Source organism: Arvicanthis niloticus, chromosome 13 (genome assembly GCF_011762505.2).
Source record: "Arvicanthis niloticus isolate mArvNil1 chromosome 13, mArvNil1.pat.X, whole genome shotgun sequence".
Taxonomy (NCBI): Eukaryota; Metazoa; Chordata; class Mammalia; order Rodentia; family Muridae; genus Arvicanthis; species Arvicanthis niloticus.
Window position 1 is genome coordinate 66198770 of NC_047670.1, and position 20348 is coordinate 66219117.

At 40.6% G+C, this 20348-nt stretch overlaps 1 protein-coding gene across 3 annotated transcripts in view; it reads left to right on the forward strand.

Moving 5' to 3' along the window:
• The first annotated feature begins 375 nt into the window (after positions 1-375).
• Positions 376-20348, forward strand: part of Lrrk2 (leucine rich repeat kinase 2) — a 136873-nt gene continuing 116900 nt past the window's right edge. The window contains exons 1-7 of one of the 3 annotated variants that reach the window (XM_076911930.1): positions 376-629; positions 808-893; positions 6883-6992; positions 9218-9306; positions 11821-11955; positions 14023-14157; positions 19393-19524. In XM_076911930.1, the coding sequence (XP_076768045.1) occupies positions 473-629; positions 808-893; positions 6883-6992; positions 9218-9306; positions 11821-11955; positions 14023-14157; positions 19393-19524 (844 nt within the window). In that variant the 5' untranslated portion in view covers positions 376-472. The remainder of the gene's footprint in view (positions 630-807; positions 894-6882; positions 6993-9217; positions 9307-11820; positions 11956-14022; positions 14158-19392; positions 19525-20348) is intronic. The other 2 variants (XM_034517385.2, XM_076911929.1) reach the window with 2 other exon arrangements.

A 20348-nucleotide genomic window follows, 5' to 3' on the forward strand; every position in this document is an offset into this window, starting at 1 on the left:
AATCAGAGCTCCCAGATCCCTTCCTGCAAACTCAAAACATCCGAGAGGCCTTTGGACAGCCAGAGCTCCGAATAACCAGCAAGCAAACAACTCCTTAAGCCCATGTAGTTGGCAGATTTTGATTGTTAAAAGCTGCATTCTTTGGGGAGAAAATTACTCCTCTCCCTATAGGGGGAACTCTTAAAAGAAACCGCTTTCCTGAAAGGGGCCAACTGGGCGGTGTCCTCCTTTCCCAACGCCCCGTTGCTATTCTTAGATCGTGGGGTGGCGGCTTTCGCTTTTCCCCCCCGGCGGAGTTCCCAGCGGCGCGATGCGGCTGGGCAGGCCGGGCTGAGGCTGAGCAGGGGCGGTCGCCGTCGCCGTCTGGGCGCGGCCAGGGACCGAGGGCTGGGCCTGCAGTGGAGGCGGCGGAGAAGCTCAGCTCGGAGAGCAGGAGGTTTCCCAGCTTGCCGCAGTCCCCGCCGGCCGCAACATGGCCAGTGGAGCCTGTCAGGGCTGCGAAGAGGAAGAGGAGGAGGAGGCTCTGAAGAAGTTGATTGTCAGGCTGAATAATGTCCAGGAAGGCAAGCAGATCGAGACGTTGCTCCAGCTCCTGGAGGACATGCTGGTGTTCACCTACTCTGACCGCGGTAATGCCTGCAGCCCCTCCCTCCTCTGCAAACTTTATCCTGCACTTGAGTGTTAGTTAATCTTGGGCACCCCACTCCTTTCCTTCAGGGAGGAAGGAGCTGAGATCCCAGGAAGATCGAAAGGATGCTGGGGATTGTGACTTTGTTTTCATTCCTCATTTGCCCCCTTCTTTTCCAGCCTCCAAGTTATTTGAAGGTAAAAATTTCCACGTGCCTCTGTTGATTGTCCTGGACTCCTACATGAGAGTCTCCAGTGTGCAGCAGGTAAACCGGCCTTCCCTTCTGTACCGAAGACCCTTCTAGGATAGGCCTTATGTCCCAGGTTCTTGAGATTTGCTTTAAGAGGTAAAAATCTTGCCAATTGCTAGCAGAGGAGAGGCAACTTTGTTAACTGACAATCTGGGTGGTGGTAGCGTAGCGGCAAAATGAAAACAGTTCTCTTACTGGCAAGGTGAGTTCATTAACCTTTCAAGCTATTCTAAGAATGTTCCTTAATATACAGTGAGTTTCTGGTAGAGCAGTGCAGTGAATATTTCCAGCAAGGGAGGATAATTAAAAACAGTAATAAAACAGCAAACTTTTATAGGGTCAGCTTGCTTTTATACTTTTAGACTAGGAGACACATTTCAAGGGTTCTTCCTGCAGTGTACCCACCCAGCGTCTAAAGAAAGCGATGTTTCCTGAATCCTCCCGCCCCTGTGTTTACATTTCTACCTTGTGGCTGTTATCATACAAAGTGGATACAAAAGTATAACTTCTGGATCTGTGTCACAGGAAGCCCAGAAGTAGGCTATGTAATTAAATGTGATTTTAGAGCAGACTCAGATAAGTAAGAATGACTTTCAGTCAGGACAGAGTTATTTCTGAAGGTGCTAACTTCCTTTAGAGTTTTGTGATTTGGGGAATTGAAATCAGTTTTGTCATCCAAATACTGAGACTTACTTGTAGGGGAACGCTGGAGGCACAGGGATAATATTCCTTCATGTTGATTCTAGTGACTAGACTTATTCTCTAAATTCTCGATGCCTCCTCCTCCTCCTCCTCCTCCTCCTCCTCCTCCTCCTCCTCCTCCTCCTCCTCCTCCTCCTCCTCCTCCTCCTCCTCCTCCTCCTTCTGTTCCCACCCCTCTCAGGTTCTCACAGTATAGCTCAGACTACTTGGAACCTGCCATCTTTCTGCCACTGCCCACTGCCCCCCCCCCCCCCAGTGCTATGATTACAGGTATATGCCACCATACCCGGCTCTAAATTTCTTATAGAAAAGCACGCTTATATCTGCAGTAAATATTTTTATTTTTCCAACTGTGAAATTTTCTTACCTGACTAAGGATTTTCAGGTTATTATCAAACAAAATCAAAAGGAAGATGGAGGTATGATAAAGATACTGTTCTTTTGAGCACCGAGAGTCTGAATTTTAACCATGGAATATGAATCATTTTGAAGGTGCTCTCTGCCCTCCACCTACATCATCCTCCTTGCTTCATATTCAAAAGTGTCTGATTCTGGCTGCCTACACTGCCAAGACCGATGCTCGGTAGACTCATGCCTGCTTGGTACCACAGGGCAAAACTGAACCCTGATTTTCAGTGAACTGAACACAGAAGGGAGTGGTAGACCTGAGAACCCAGGGGAATCTGGAACATATATCCATTGCTTAATTCTTTCTCCTTTCTTCTCTTCCTCTCTGTCTGTCTCTGCTCTGTCTCTCCCCTCCTTTCTCTGTGCTGAGAATCAAGATCTGTGACTTTAAATGTACTAATGGAATTATTTTGATTACTGACCTATATCTCCAAACACTTTCTCTTTCTTGTCCCCCACCAACTTACCCCCTTTTCATGCCCCTTATCCATTTCTACTCCACTCCTTTTTATCTTCATTATTATTATTATTATTATTATTATTATTATTATTATTATTATTATTGGTTTTTCAAGACAGGGTTTCTCTGTGTAGCCCTGGCTGTCTTGGAACTCACTCTGTAGACCAGGCTGGCCTCAAACTCAGAAATCCACCTGCCTCTGCCTCCCAAGTGCTGGGATTAAAGGCGTGTGCCACCACTGCCCGGCTATCTTCTTCATTCTCTCTTCCTCCTCTTCCTTTTCTTCCTCCTCTTCCTCCTTCTTCTCTATTTTCTCCTCCTTCTTTCCACCTGCCCCTTCTTCCTCTGCATTTTTGGTGCTGGGAATTAAACACAGGGCTTTGCATGTACCAGACAAGTGCTCTGCCAGTAAGCTACCCAGCCAACTGAGACATTCTATTTCTTGATTTTAGAAAATGCCTGAGTGTGGACACAATTATCTGCAGTGGTTAAGATGTTTTGGGTAGGCAGCTGCAAAGTCTATTGAAAAGGAGCAGCCTTTGGGTTGATAATTTAGCAGAATAAAGTCAGCACTTTCTGTGGTTTATATGTGTCTATTTGCAAGGGCTTTATGCATACGATATCAGTTGGTTCTTACTGGAATTTCATTGCCCTTGAAGGAAGTTGACAAGAGTCTTTCCTTCATATTGATTTAGTTAGAATGAGTAGTCCCTGTAGGTCCTTGTAATAAAGCAAGGACTCAAATATGTTCATGTCTTCAAAATTTCCATCAGTTAGCTCTGGACTTACTAAGATTTTTGTGTGAGCAACAAAAGCCCAGTGGTTTGATACAAATACCATGAGCAGATACAATGGCTAGATTGCCATTGGTCTTATCAAAGGTTTATAGAAAGGGTTCTTTCTCTACTGAGATTTCCAACACTCTACTTGAAAGTAATATCTTTTAAATCTTTTCACATAATTGGTGTAAGTAGTATGAGTCTCTTTTCTTATTTTTTGCTTTCCAATTAGCTAGAAATGCCAATGAGAATGCCTTGGTGAAGGTAAGGAGTTTGGAGAGTTTCTCTTCAGACATGTACGTTAAGGTTTCTTGTTAGAGTCATCCAACATGACATTTGGGATTCTGGATTTTTATACTTTGCTTTATCTGTGCTTCTTTAAAAATGCAGATCTTGTAGGACTTCTCTTAATGTGCCCTGTGCATTTCTCTTATGTTTAGTCATTTTATTTTGCTCCTCAATTTTACTTCTCTTTTTCCATGTGGTTCCAACCTTCGAAGAGAAGGAGCAAAATAAATTACACGACTTAAATGATCTCCAACCCCTTGGCTTTTTCACACCATTTATGAGTGCGACACTTGAGTTTTACAGTGCCATTGTCGTAGAGAACGACAGCCTTGTCCGTTCTAACTATACAGGGTTAAAACTTTCACTGGTTGAGAGATAAGTTCCTAACTGAAAGAGTCATGCTTTGGTTGTTAAGCCTGCTTTGCTGCTGGAAGTTTCACGTAGTCACTGAAGCTCCACTCATTGATTACAGGCTTAGCTGCTCGAATGGATTTTTTTTTTTTTTTTTTTTTTTTTTTGCCAAGCAGTTATTGATGCTGTAGCTTTAGCAACCTGAGCAAAGCAGGTTTTCTCAGTGAGTCAGCCATACAGGTATGGACATGAGTTTAGCATCTTATAATAACATTTCTCCACTAGAAGTTCATCAGAATGCGGCTTTCTTAAATGCCTGGGGAAAAGGCTTCATGTAGTTTCTTAAAATCGCAGGAACAGTTGCTCTCTATGACAGCTTCATCCTTAATGTCTATTCTGCTTACACGGAGGAGGATATACAACTTAAATATCAGTAAGAAGTGACTGTCAGAGATTTCCATCTTTTTAAAGAAAATAATTATTATTTGAGGGGGAGTAGTGGCAATATGAGAAGATTCATGCTGAATTAAAAAACATTGCATAGGAAAGAGACCTTACAGCGAACAATGCTATAAAGAGATGCTCTTTGCATCATTATCTTCACCCCTTTCTCCAACCTCATTCGGCTTTCATCTTCTTCCCTGCACACAATTCTTGGCATCAATTCCCAGATCATCTTACAGCTCAGGAACTTTGAAATATAACTGGAGTCTCGCCTCTGTTGCATTTTATGTCTCATTGAGTAGTTCCGTCTCACAGTTAATCTTACTTCCAGGATTTATATCACTTTAATACTTCTCCTGAGTCTCCCTCACCCACCCTTTCATTAATCCTGCATGCTACCTTGAGAGCAGTTTTCTGTCTGGTTTCATGGCCTTGTCAAGTACGACTCCTTAACCCATAGGGAGAATGGAAGGTACTTCAGACCTACAGAAGCGGGGAGAAGAGTGGGGTAACCTTTGAGTTGGAATGAGGAGTTGGTGTCTTTTACCCTCAGAGGTAAAAAATGATTTGTGGATATTGAAATCATGTATGATGGTCTGCGAAAAAAATTTTAAAAATGGAGGTTGTAGAGATGGCTCTGTGATTAAGAACAGTTGTTGCTCTTTCAGATGACCCTGGTTTGGTTCCCAGCACCCATATGGTAGTTTTTATCTATATTACTTCCTTTACCAGTGCATACTTGTTTGATTTTTGTCATCTTGACACAAACCAGAGTCCCTGAGAAGAGGAAACCTTAATTGAGCAATTCCCTCTATCAAACTGGCCTGTGGACACATCTAGGGGAAATTCTTTTTGATTAGTGTTTGTGGGAGGGCCCAACGCACTGTGAGCAGTGCCTTCCCTGGGGAAGATAGTTGTTGATATATATATATATATATATATATATATATATATATATATATATATATATATCCAAACCAAGAAAGCCAGTAAGAAACATTTCTCCACAGTCTTTGATTCAGTTCCTGCCTTGTGATTTCAAATCACATCCCCTTTCCTGGTTTCTCCTCCAAAAACCCTTTATCCCATACTCCCTGCTTCTATGAAGGTGTTCCCCAACCCATCCACCCACTCCTGCCTCCCTACCCTGGTATTCCCCTACACTGGGGCATCGAGTCTTCACAGGACCAAGAGCCTCTCCTCCCATTGATGCCTGACAATGCCATCCTCTGCTACATATTCGACTGGAGCCATGGGTCCCTCCATGTGTACTCTTTGGTTGGTGGTTTAGTCCCTGAGAGCTCTGGGGGGTCTGTTTGGTTGATATTGTTGTTCTTCCTATGGGATTGCAAAGCCCTTCAGCTCCTTCAGTCCTTCCCCTAACTCCTCCATTGGGGTCCCTGTTTTCAGTCCCATGGTTGGCTGCTAGCATCAGCCTCAGCTTCCCTGAGACAGACTGCAAGCTGTAAGAAGAAGCCTTCCTTTCCTTCCTGAGTTGCCCTTTACTCTGTTTTTCACAGCCTCAGAGAAGCTAAGTAGAGTAAGGGAGATCTGACAACATCTTCTGGCCTTCGGGCATCAGGTACAAAGACACCATATATGCACAATTGGAGGCAGAACATCCAAACGCATAAAACCAACAAGTAGTTTTTAAAAATACATGTATATAAGGTGCACCGATAAGCTCATATGTCATGCATATATGTGGAGAGTTTTAGTGTACTTGTGACCATTAGAACTCACAGTTCACAAGTGCTGAGGGAATGAAAAGGCCTCTGAGGTGTTCTGTCTGTTATAGCTCCTTTTCTTTTCCAGTTACAGACGTAGGTTCAATCACAGGACACTGCTACTTACAGGCCTCTATTACCCAACACCAGTCATTTCCCATGGCCACAAACATCTCCAGCTTCCTCCAGCTTGCCATTCCAAGCCGCCTCTCTTTCCATAACCAAAATCTTGAGTTCGTGGGAAAGATTATGTCAGATATTTATACGTTAAAAAAGTAACATTGTGAGTATAGCCATTTTGACTTAATAATTGCAGTGTGTCATCTAAAACTGTTGTTTATTTTGTTTGATTCAGATAGTAAAGATATCTATTTTGTGTTCATTCAAAAAATGCCATAATGCTTTTGTGGTCCACTTGCGTGTGGTTTTAAAGAAATGTGTAGTCAAAGTACACACCTTTCTCTCATCTCTGTGAAAGCATTTTAGGATTTTTGTCTTGTCTTAAGTGATTATTTTAAAATGATATAATTATCAGTTTCACTAAAAAAGAGTCATGATTGGCATATGTATTAGCAGCCTTTTCAAATGTGGGTAGAGGGCTGGCAACACAGCTCCTTCGGTAAAGTTCTTGTGTGCCATGCCTTGGATTCAGTCACGCTCACCATCATCACATAAACTGGGTAAGGTAGTATATGACTATAATTGCAGTATTTTATATGTGGAGAAAGGAGATCAGAAAGAAGGTCAAGCTCATTCTTGGCTTCCAAGTTTAAGGCTTTATGCTGGGGCATAAGAAACATTATCTTTTAAGCAAAAAAGTAAATATTTACCTTTCTTATTTTCAGGCGGGGTGGTCACTCCTGTGCAAATTAATAGAAGTCTGTCCAGGGACATTGCAAAGCTTAATAGGACCCCAGGATATTGGAAATGATTGGGAAGTGCTTGGTATTCACAGGTAAGTATGATAGATATGTGAAGATAAACTGCATTGAAAAATTACGTGTGTTACTATTCTGGAAAATTCCTTCAAAGAGGATATTTTTTTTCTTGCACCAATGATTTGTATGTATAGAGATCTTTAAACTTAATTCGTGAGCTAGAAAACTAAAATTGCTAGTAAAAGATCAGGTGAGATGATTTTAGTAACACAGATATATAGTTATATAAATGGTTAAGTTGTGGACTTTTGAGTACCACTAAAGATAAAGCCAAACAAGCTTTTTACTATTCACAGTGGAACTGATATAATTTAAAAAAAAAAAAAAAGTGGCGACCAAGAAGTTAGTTCTGTAACTGCTTGTTTCAAAGTTACGTTCTACTATCTTCTTGTGCAATTTGTATATATCTGTGTATGCCAATGTCAGTGAAAGCAGACTACGGCTTTCAGGAGGAATAGGGAAGAGGAAATTTATTCTTTCTCGGTCCACTGCAGCTAGTCTAGGTTACTATTTACCAGTCATATGGTTGCAGCTTTCAACATAATGTCTTTAATAAGACCACATTCATAGCCATAGTTAGGTAAGAAATCTGAACGAAAAAAAAATGTTTCTAAGAAAATCCTTAAAAAAGAAAATAGTTTCTGGACATTTATCAAAGTATTTTTCTGCCGTTAGGTAATCTCATACCTTGTGTCATAGTTATGAGGATACCTTACCTCTCAATGCTACTTTGCTTGAGAAAAATAGGTTTTATGAAAATGCTCTAGTTGGCACTGTGAACCTGGGAGAGCAGAGCCTAAAAATGAGGCAGACTAAAATCTCATATAATAGCCAACTTTTTATTCAGAGCATCAGACAGTTTATATCCTAGGGGTTAGGACATGAGCACGTCACAGTCAACCACAAGGATAAGCTACATGTGGCAAAAATAGGTTTTTCCATAGAAGCATGTAAACAAATAACAATAGCCAATTGTGACGAATAATTTGAAGTGAACTCACTCCTACCTGATACCCTCCTATCCAATACAAAAACGCGTTCCAAGAACGATTCCATGTTTTTGAAGAAACTGAGGTCACAAGACTCTTGTCCTGTTTTCTTGGAGTTTTCTTACAAGCACTCAGAAGTCCCCTTGCAGGACTCCATTCTTGGACTGTGTTCTGACAAAATGGAACAGTGAGGGTTAAGAAGGTGTCTAGGTGGGAGGATAGCAACAGTCCTTCGCTTTGCTAGGCTGCCAAAGGACATGTTTCTTGAATATAGCAGAGGCTGTGGATGGCATCATCTCTGTCTTTGTCCAACAATATAAAACCAAATGCCACCAGGTAGGAAATGATTAAAGATTACCTTTGGAACTGCTAGCACAGGGATTAAAGTCTAGTGAATTTGAGAGCATGGTCTATGGTTATGGGACTTCATTATCTAGAATGGAAGATTTCTTTATCAAAGATAGTAGCAATCAATAGTTTTAATATGTAAGTGGATCCTTAAGGTTATATATCAATCAGTTCCTTTATTCAATATTCCCGTGTGTTAATATAGCGGCATATGTGACATATAATTCATAAATTCTTGTCACATATTGAACGCATCTCTTTGTTCTGCTGCTGGAGATAGAACCTGGGGCGTTGGGCATGTGGGCATGCTGGGCAAGTGCTCTGCCCCTGAGCTACACCCCAAGCCAGACTGTTGATTTTATAAGCTTGGTTTAAGTCTGTACCAAGGGGAAATATATCACGTGAGCTTTGTTGAACAGAACAAAACATAAACGCAAGGGTGAGTGAAAAATACCTAAATATTGTTTTAGGTGTTACAGAAAGTCTGAGTCTAAAATTTCATTAACAAAAATTTACACTTATGTTGCCAAGGTGGTGCAGACCTTTAATCCCAGTACTAGAGAGGCAGAGACAGGTGGTTCTCTATGAGTTCATAGCCACCCTGATCAGTATAGTGAGCTTCATGCTAGCTGGGCTACATAGTAAGAACCTGTGTCAAAACATGCATTTATTCACTGATGAGGTGACCTTGTATTTCCATATATATGTATGCGTGCAGGGAATGAACACATGCATGCCATGGCACATACGTGGGAGTCAGAGGACAGCTTGTGGAAATCTGTTCTGGGCTCCTGGGGCTTGACCTCAGGTTGTTAGGTGAGGCAGCAAGTGCCTTCCCCACTGGGGCATCTTCTTCACTTTGCTGTGTGACTTTCATTGTCATAGGATTTTGTTTTTTATTCCAGACTGATTCTTAAAATGTTAACTGTGCACCATGCCAATGTAAACCTGTCAATAGTTGGACTAAAAGCCTTAGATCTTCTCCTAGATTCAGGTAGGTGATGACTGGAAATGCTTACTACTAACAATTGTCAGGGTCAAAGTACAAAATAGGTACCAGTGATGTCTAGAGTGCCTATGTCTGCCTTCTCCATGCCTCCTGTTTCCCTCAGATATCATCCAGCATGTGTTTCTCCACTGTTCTTATTTCTGGTTCCTTCGTAGCTTCTAGATCTGCTTCCACGATTCACACTCCTGGTAGCTTTGTCTGTACAAACCCTCAAAGTCTTTTCTGTGGTTTGTCTTTGATAAAGCATGTAGCATTACTTCTTGAGTGACTGCTAGATTCTGGCATTTTGTGTACTATCTTTTACATGTTTTCAAAACCCCTTTCACCCCAGATTGGCATTTTCCTTATCTTTCTGGGTGAGACACATGGATGAGCAGAAAGGTGGCCTCAGCCACCTAGTGACACAATCAGGGTATGATCACACACATCAGGCTCTCTGCCTAAGGTGGCTTCTGCCAAGAGGCTAACAGACCCAAACCGAGATTTTGAGATGGTGTAATAGTCATCATCATTGCCATGAAAAACAGCTGTGGTTGTGAAGAAGAGATAACCCCAAATGACTGGGAGTTTTGTTCAATGAAGGGGAGGTCGTTTTGAGGTCAAGAGAATTTTGTGTGCAGACTTACAGAAGCCTGAGGGGATGCAAGGGAGGCTGCACAGGTGGGTGGGAGACATTTGTGTTCTAATTGTTTCTGCTAGTGAAGACCTTCAAGAGAGAAAAGCAGCAAGAAAGAGAATAAAGCCCAGGGCACAGAGGACTGGAAAAAGGAGACTCCCAAAGAACATTTAATTCAATTATCTAATGGCATGTACTGACTAGTTTCAACTCTCATCCTTGGGAACGTTACATTTTCCTTGGTTCATTTCTCATCTGTCACAGTTGAATGCTCACTCCAGTGGCCCTTCTGCTATGGTAGAAATCTTGTCGCCCATTGTCACAGCAAGTAGCTCTACATGACTCTTGAACATTCGAAATATGAAAAGCTGGACTTCAGTTTTATTTACTTTTCAGGGATTTAAATTTGAATCTAAACAAACACATTGTGGCAGGGAAAGGGGCTGCCCAGGCAAATGGGCTGATGCACGTAGAGAAATGATTGAAGCTCACTGAGAGAAGTACCATACTACAAATAGAATGATACTCACCCCAAAGGGATAGCAGCCAAATTCCCTTGTGGGAGTTACAAGTGTATGTGTGCTGTCTGGAGTTGTTTGTGTGCTCTTGTACTTTTGAGACAGGGTCACACTTCCTAGTGCAGGCTGGCCTTGAACTCTCTATGTGGCTCAGGCTTCTTTTAAACTCACCATCTTCATCTCAGCACCCTACACCTCAAGTTCAGGGACTGCCACTGTACACCACTCCAGTGTACCTGCTTGGTTTTAATCCAGCTTGGCTCTTCCTGATTGCTAATTGAGCTCTAGACAAAGTTCCTGGCATTACTTAACTTCTCTGTTTCCTCAGTATTTGTTTTTAAAGTGGGGTTTGAACCTGTCTTATGAGGTTCTAACGTTGATTCAATGTGTTATAATGAAGAGAATCAAGGAATGATGGACACATTTGTACTACAAAAACAATTACTGAGAGGCTTGGAGTTTAGATTAGTAGTAGAACCCTTACTTAGGATGTATGAGACTCTGGGTTTAGTCTCAATATCACACACACACACACACACACACACACACACACACACTCAGATTTTAGAAATATAGCACAGGGCGTGAACTATCACAATTTGGATATAAGTTTAGAATTAGCAGAGCAATTAAGCAAATATTTCTGCATTCTAGGATCTAGGAGAGATGGGAAGAGTCCCTGCCTGCGTAGAATAAGGATTATCCTCTGCATAAGGATTAACTTATTCAGAGAGAGCGTTGGAGTATTTAAGAGCTAACACTTGAACAGCGGCTTGGCTCTTAATGAAATGAATTGGCTCATTGGTGAGACAAAATGGAAAGAGAGAGGGAGTTTGGAATGATGATGACTGGGAAATTTCTCTTGGGTGGTTGTCAGATGATGGTCTCATTGATGAAGAACAGGAGCAAGGGGAGGCTCAGGTCAGGGTACCCACAGAATAGTTAAAGGGTGGTGCTCAAGAGGCAGACAGGAATTCATTTCAACAGCATAAGATAAGAGGCCTAGATTTTGTGAGTGGTGTGTGTACATTTGAACTACGGAGTGATATGTGTGTGTACATGCATGCGTACATGCATGGGTGCCTATGCATGTGTGTGTGTGTATGTGCACACATGTGTGTTTGTGTGTGTGCACTTATGTGTGCATGTGCCTATTTGTGTGTGTGTGTGTGTGTGTAGTGCCAAAAATAGTAAACTGACTGGTGATTTATCTTCCTTGGAGAGAATTTCATAGTGATAACTTTTGGGATAAGGAAGTGGTCTATCAAAAATATAAGCCCACCAGACATTCATAACCCTCATGCAGAACTAATGTACCAACTGCTAAAAACAACCACTTACAGCACATTGTTTTCTTCAAATTAGGTAAAATCACCTTGCTGATACTGGATGAAGAATGTGATGTTTTCTTGTTAATTTTTGATGCCATGCACAGATATTCAGCTAATGATGAAGTCCAGAAACTCGGGTGCAAGGCTTTACATGTGCTGTTTGAAAGAGGTATTTAAAATCATAAATTCTCTATTCTGAGGTATTCCAAGGAAGAATGGCTCGTACTGGTAAAAGTTGAATATAACTGATGAGAAAAATTATGTAAAATCATACTATCTACAAATGGAGACAAAGTTTGTTAGCTTGGTCATGTTGCTTTCCTGTGTGCTGTGAATTCACTCACAGGTTGTGAATCATGCAGTTGCAGTAGACTTCCTTCCTTGGCATAACAGGGCATGAGTTCACTTTGCAAAGTGGAGTGTATGGATGTTAAAAAGGAAACTATGAAGCCAAGTGCTTAAAATGGGGTTATGATTTTGAATCTTGTTGAACTTGAAATTGTCACATGCTCTGTGTAGAGAACGGAGCGAAGACATGGTGTCCTTGAGAAACAAGACTGGTGGGCATTTCACAGCAGGCTCAGAAACTGATAACAGATTATTGTGCTGGTTTGAGCTGGTTTTGTCTAGTCCTTTTACTGACTCAATGAGGAAATGGGTCAGAGAATTGAGCAAGTTGTCTGAGGTTAGCAGCTAGTTAGCACACAGTGGTTACCACTGGTTTGGAGACTCAGGTCTTTGATGTTGCGGTTTTGGCAAATTCTTTTTCATGAAGGAATGCTGTCACTATGTTCCCAACAGTACTATGTCCTTCAAGGACAGACTGACATAGATGAGCAATTATTAAGCAAGAGAATCTTAATTTAAATATCATTAGTGCTTAGGGCATATTACATAGTATGTAAATATAAGAAGAAAACAATGTTATAATCTTTTTCAGGAGTATCAAGTTTCCCAACACAGTAATTTGGCTAATAAAGTTAATCTTGAAAAGTAAGCTAATAAAGACAGTCATCAAAAATTTAAAAGTTATTGTGGACACCATGCTATATTATTAAATGTAAATGTTCTGTGGCATCTATCATTAATTAAAGGAATCTAACCTGTTTCATATTATCTTACCCGGACATGCTGGTATACATTTGAAAACAATTAAAGTTGGTCGCAAAGAGCTGTATTTTCAAATATTTTGTTGGCACCATTTTCAACCTAACAGCCTGGGGTTTTAAACAGTTTTTCAAGTTCCTATTTAAAAAAAAAAAAAAAAAAAAGACTCCAGATGTAGCTCAATCTACTCTGACTATAAAAGCGAATGATAGTTTTTTGATCTCTTGTGGAAAACCGTTAAGACAGAATATTTCAAAGTCCAACCACTTGCCACTTGCCTACAGTCAACAGCTTTTGAACTGACATGTTTAGATGACTTTCCCTTCAGGGGTCCACCATAAGTCCCCCAGCTTTTCAATATCACAACCACATTTGTAGCAGATGTGCAGCTTGCTCTTCAAGTGGGTCTTCTAACAATTGGTGTGGGTGGGCTGTCTCTGTTGCCTGCCATTGGATCCCCTTCCCCTAGCTGGACAGACTGGTTGGGGCCCAGTGGAAGAGGATACACTTAGTCCTGTTCTAACTTAATGTCGCAGGACAGGCGGGTACCCAAGGGAGGGCTGCCCCTTCTCTTTGCCCCTCCTTGGGTTCTTTGGGCATGGGCTGTGATACTGACAAGCAGGCATGATAATCAGTAGCCAACATCATAGTAGCTCTTCCCAAAAGGTAGTCTTTATTATCTGTGGGTGAGACTCTTAGGGTGTTCATCCCAGCAGGCCCTCTCTATTATCAGAGATCAGAATCGTACAGGATTCCATCCAGTGCATCATACTTACTCTGCTGGTTAGGTTGTTGGAGACTCGCCCCCCCCCCCAAAGAATTATAAATACTCCCATTTTATATGAGAATTATTGGGCTTCTAATACTTTTATCCTTTCAAAAAAGATAATACAACCTGTTCAACACAAAACGATTTTAATTTTTTAAAACAAATCTAATGATTCAAATTCACACGTCATTTTTGCAGAAACGTTTTCATTAAGTACACTGTGTTTGTGAATTGTTGTGCGTATAAATATATTTTACATGGATTAAATCCTCATGTTGGTTTAAAACATATTCCTGGGTTTTTTTTGGGGGGGAGGGGCTGTTTTTGTTTGTTTATTTTTTCTTTTCCTTCCTGGTTTAGTTTCCGAGGAACAACTGACTGAGTTTGTTGAGAACAAAGATTATATGATACTTCTGAGTACATTCGGCAGCTTTAGAAGGGACGAGGAGATTGTGCACCACGTACTCTGCTGCTTACATTCTCTGGCGGTTACTTGTGAGTATCCTCTCCGCACGATTTCTGCTTTGCATGGAGAACTGCGATGCATCGCTTCTAAATGTATTGTGATTATTTATTTATTTATTTATTTATTTATTTATTTTGGAGTCCCGTGAATGCTAAACTTCTTCACTCACTCAATTAATTCAGATTCGTTTGGACGATGCTGCATCCATTTCTAGGATTAGTGCAGGAGAAACGGTAGCAGAAAGCACGCATGCGCATCTTGCCGAGTCTGAGCTCATGCTGCAATAGGAAAGACAGACAGGACCCGAGATGGAAGCACGGGAGGCAGACATTCCTGTGGCTATGAGAGCAAATAGAGAGCCAGGCCACAGCGCTTGAAGAGTCCTCAATGCTGAGAACTTGGTATGCAGGGAGGCGTGCAGTATAGTTGAATACAGGGAAGAGGTTAGGAGCTGAACATTAGGAACATAATGGTGCAGTGCAGCTAGCTGGGCCCATAGCTTAAGTCTGAAATCTCAGCTACTTGGGAGGCTGCGTTCAAGGACTGCCTCAAGCATATCTCACAATAAATAAAATAAAATAAAATTGAATGTACAGCTTATTGGCCAAGTGCTTGCTTTGCCTGATACCTTAAGTTCAATCCACACTGCTAAAACATCAACAAATCAAAACACAGAAAGGTGTGGAGCAGATGATTGGCAAGCCACTCAGCAGACTTTGGTTTTATAAAAGCATGTGGTATGTATGTTTAACGTGTGTGTGTGTGTGTGTGTGTGTGTGCGTGTGTGTGAATGTGTGTGCATGTTTGCCAGAGTAGACTTTGTGTACATGCATATGTATTTATACGTGTGCATGCATCTGTATGTTTGTGCATATGAGCTAGCATGTGTGTGTGAGTGGTACGTGAATGTGTTCATGTTGTGGGTGTATATGTGTATGTAGCTGTATGTATAAATGTGAATGTATGTGTGTGAAATGGTACATGCACGATTGTATAAGTACGAGTGTTCCCTGTGTGTACGTCAATGTGTGTGTAAATGAGCATGCATTTATTCACAGATGCTAGTGTTTATACATGTGTGTGTGTGTGTGTGTGTGTGTGCAAGTGTGTGTTTGTGCATATCTCCAAGTACCTGAAGGAATTTTTTTATGGAGGTGGGGAAAGGACATGATACAGGTAAGTGTAAATAGGGTATGAGGTTTTGAGTGGCCTGAAAAGCCATACCCCAAACAGGGTGTATTATGTTTCAGAGTTTGTTGTATAAGCGCCCAGTAGCATTTCACATTTCTTTGTGTGGTCGAGCAGAATATGAGCATGCATGTAACAGTGGTGTTCTCATCTTTACGTGTAAAGTTCTTTTGGACTACATTAATAATTTAGTGTGAAGAAGATAAATTGATGCTTTGTATGTAAAAGGTAGTACAAAAGCATTAGCACTGCGATACAATATGAATTTTTATACATGTTTTTAATATATGAATATAATGCTACATATAATATACAGACAATATACAGACAATACACATATGACATACATGTGTGGCTTCAGCTACAACAGCCTGAGTCTTCCTTGCAGCAGTGTCAGAAAACAAATGGGCTTGGGAAACAGCACCTCTTTGGTATGTTCATAAAAATGCAGCTTTTTATTATCTACCGGAAATCACACAGTCAACAGGGGATGAAAATAAATAATAACCCGAAGCAGCGTGTCGTGGTTTGCATTCCTGAGTCGTCAATGACAGCAAGAAAGCTGCAGTCTGCCTTGTGCTTTTCCTGGGCCCTGTTCATGATTCATTTATTTTTGGGCCAATTGCTTTTTAGAAACCATTGTCTGCCACCCACTTCTGACATAATCCAGTTAAAATGTGGCGATTCATAACCCAAAGGTCAAAGCAGGCTGCAGATAACAGTGAAACAATGAAGAATCAGGAGACTTTAACTCCAGCTCTGTAGCAAAGGCCTTCTACCATTCTTGCAAGATTAAGAAACATTTTAGTGTTTGACAACTTCACTTAAACATTAAAGTGTACGTTTTAATATAAATAGTTGGTTAGTTTTAGCTGTGCATTCAGAAACAGGAGTGTTTCTCCCTCAAGTTCACAGCAGTTTCCTCCATTACTTCTTCCCTTCTGCTCTGCCTGACTCACATCAGTCCCTTGCTTAAGTATTTTGTCATCATATTTTCTGTCCCCCTCCCATCCGCCTTCTCCAGGAAGTTCAAGGTTTCTGCCTCTTTTACTGGCTGTTCTTCCAGGATGGAGGATGTAGATACAAGTATATTTTCACAGTTCTGATATGTGTCATGAACATGATCTTGATATTTTCCTGGAGTGAAAAATATTTCAAAAATCATCATCAATAGCCTGACATAAAAATAGACCTCTAAGCACATTTATTTGAAATCTTATGTGATTGTTTTTAGACTTGTAAAGTCCTCAATGTTTACTCTGTCTTAAATTTATATATGTGTATATATATACAAATACATATATATATATATATATATATTGTATGTATAATGTATACACACACACACACACATACATATATATAGTAAATATACATACAATATATTTTGATCAGGTTTCCTATCCCCAACTCCTACCAGAAATCCCCTCCACACACACACACAAAATTCTATCCATCCAACTTTATATTGTTTTTCTTCCTCTTTAAAAAAGAAACATACGAAAAACCCAAAAATCAAAACAAATGAGCAAAAGACCATTAATACCAAAAAAAAAGCAAAACAAAAGAAAAAATCCACAGAAAAACACATGGACTTCATTTTGTGTTGGCCAACTCCAACTGGTAATGATGCCTGCCCTCAAGTGTGCTCCATATTCCCAATGACACTCCACTGGAGAAAACTGACTTCTGTTTGCCAGCAGATACCAGCTGCAGATAGCTTCTTGGTTAGGAGATAAAACTATGTCCAGTTCCCCTTCTCAGTACTGGGACCTCCTCTGAACGTATGCAGGCCTTGCACATGTTCCAACAGTCTCTGAGTTCAGATGTAGATCAGTCCTGCTGCATCTGAAAGACACTGCTTCCTTAAAATTCTCCATCACCTCTGGCTCTCACAGTCTTTCTGCCTTCACTTCCAATTAGCTCCCTGACCCCTGATTTAAGAGACTTGATGAAGACATCTAACTTCAGACCACATGCCGGCTAGTTTTATGTCAACTTGATACAAGCCAGAGTTATCTTGAAGAAGAGAACCTCAGCTGAGAAAATGACTCCATAAAATCTGGCTCTGGGGCAATTTCTTAATTAATGATTAATATGGAAGGACTCACACTATTGTAAATGGGGACATCCATGGGCTGGTGGTCCTGTGCAAACAGTACCCTTGCCTCCAGATTCTTACCTCTCTTGAGTTCTTGTCCTGACTTCCTTCAGTGATGGACTATGGTCTGGATGTGTAAGCCAAATGAACCATTTCATCCTCAACTTGCTTTTGTTTATAGTGTTTCATCATAGAAATAGTAGTCCTGACTAAGATAGAAGCTGGTACCAGGATTATTGGTATTGCTGTGACAGATCTGACCATGCTGTTTTGGGGAGGATTTGGGAAGAACTTTGGTCTAGAAAACCAGTAAGTGTTCAGAGCTTGGCAAGCTGCTCTGTGGGATCTTGGGAGATAAGGGTGTTGAGAGAAAGGCAAATGATGGAGGCCTTCTGAAGTTCCAGAGTACTTGTAAGACTCCACAAGGGCCATTGAAAATTTTGAGTTAAGAATGTGTGGTTCTGATTAGTTGGGACTTAATAATCAGCTGTTTTAACAAGACACCAGAACTACTGAAGTGAAACCTTTGCTTTACTGGAACCATCAATGCTGGTCAGTTGGAGTTAAGAAATTAGGGGTGGTTAAGAAGAGACCAGCATCACGGAGGTAAAATCTTCTAGAGAGCATTTCCTCAGATACCTGTGTTTTAGAGGTGACAAAAGTAGTACCTGACAGTGGCAGTTGAACTACACATTTAAGAGTCACCCAGGTGGCTTTGGTTTTGATGTCATGAAGCAGTCGTGAAAAGCAACTGAGTATGACATTGTAAGAAGCTAGGGTAGGCCACTGGAAAAGATACAGCCTCAGTAGCAGTTTAAGGTCCAGCATTGAAGTGGTAATGGAAACAAGTTGAGTCTTGGTACCACAAAGAAAGCCCTGGAGAGGCCACTGATGAAATGTGCAAAGCCCAGTTGCAGCAGAGAACCCTAGACCATTTTGAAGATCTATGGGATGCCCACCAAGAACAGCAGCAGTGTGAAGTGGAGCCTAGAAGACGATTTGGGCGTGCCTCAGAGGGTGGGGAGAGAGAAGTAACCCAAGCCCTTTGGAGGAGCTCAGAAGATAGACAGTGGATCCAAGGCATTAGACATTGTCTTATTTATACAGTTGGAGTTTGGCTTTCATTTAACTTGATTATTACAGTGCCCCGGTTCTTCCAAGTTGAAGTAAGAAAGTATTTAACTTATTTTTTTATTTTACAGGAACTCACAGTTGAGAGACTTTGAACTTTTAAAAGGGTTTATTTTGGATTTTCACAAAGACTTTGAATTTTAAAAGGGACTTTTAAGTGTTTTGGATTTTAAAGGCCAGGACTTTTAAAATTTGAAATGTTGGTATTTATGTGTGATCTTGGGGAATAAACAAGAAAGAAGAGTCTTGGCTTAACAATGATATGTTTGTATGTCACGTTGACAAGGGTTCAGTTGTGTTGGCTAATTTTATGTCAACTTGATACAAATGACAATCATCTGAAAGGAGGAACATCAGTAGATAGAGTGACTGCATCATTTTTAAAATTTGTGATTGATGGGGGAGGGCCAAGGTCATGCTGACCTCTCTCTCTCTCTCTCTCTCTCTCTCTGTGTGTGTGTGTGTGTGTTTCTGTATAAAGTTGAAGATTCTTCTTTCAATTTTTGTGAATAATTTTGTTGGAGTTTTGATGGGGATTTCATTGAATCTGTAGCTTGCTTTGGGTAGAATAATTTCCACAATATTAATCCTACAGGTGTCTTAATTTTTTTTTAAATCAAGGAACCTGATGAAACTAATTTATTCTCATGCAAAAGAAAAGTTCTACATCCTGTAGTGTTAGCAACTAACAATGTAGGTTCTTTAGAGTTATTTGATAGAGTGTGCTGTTTGCATATGGATCTGTACCCATCATATCATCCATTTGCAGGACTGATTTGAATGCATATTTGAAAGAGGAAACTTGCTTTTAGGTAATTATAATTATTATTATTTTTTAATTCAGGCAGCAATGTGGAGGTCCTCATGAGTGGGAATGTCAGGTGTTACAACATTGTGGTGGAAGCCATGAATGCATTCCCCACGAGTGAAAAGATTCAGGAGGTGAGCTGCTCCTTGCTCCACAAGCTTACATTAGGTGAGTTACACCTTTTCATTTCTCAGCACACGCTGTTTCATATGCATGTGTATAGCTTCCACGTGGTCTATGCTATGAGGAAGTAGTGTCTTGATAAACAATGGGTGTAAATACTGTGACAGAGCAAATGGTTATGAAAGAGATACAAAAATCAGAGAGGTGGTATTAATGAGACATCTGTATTTTCTTGTCTGGAGTGATCTCTAGGAATGTTTGTTGTTGGGCGGTATTTAAACTATGGTTCCTAACTCCGAAGTGTAATTATACCTTATGTGAACAACGTGCAGCAGAAATCGCAAAGATATATTATCATCTAACTTAAGAATTAGTATATATGACTGTACTGCTTTAGGTTTAGGTGTATACTTCAAAGAATCGAATCATTGCAGTCTAGAGACCATGCACGAGGAGGATATGAGTTTGCCCATAATGTTTGTTCTGTCACTTTGGTTCATTTGATTTCTCTGGATCGTTATTCTATGATTTAAATTGCTGTTGCAGAGATATGATGTCTGAAATACCAATAGGTCATGTGCTCACACATCCTCTTCCTGTGTCTTCTATCTTGTCTTTTCATTGGTCATTTACTACCCGATACAAATTTGAGAATTAAGTTTCCCAGTTTAAAAGTCTACTGAAGTTTGTACAGGACACAGAATATACGTATTGTGCTATGAACAACTGATGTCTCTGCACTATCATTTCCTCTCTACAGTCTGTCCAGGTTTTATGTATCTTCATTATTTATTTTTAGCTGTTTTATTTTCCTTATAATTGTAATTTGGCATCTGTTTTGAAGTTATGTGTCTGAAATGTGCCTGCAT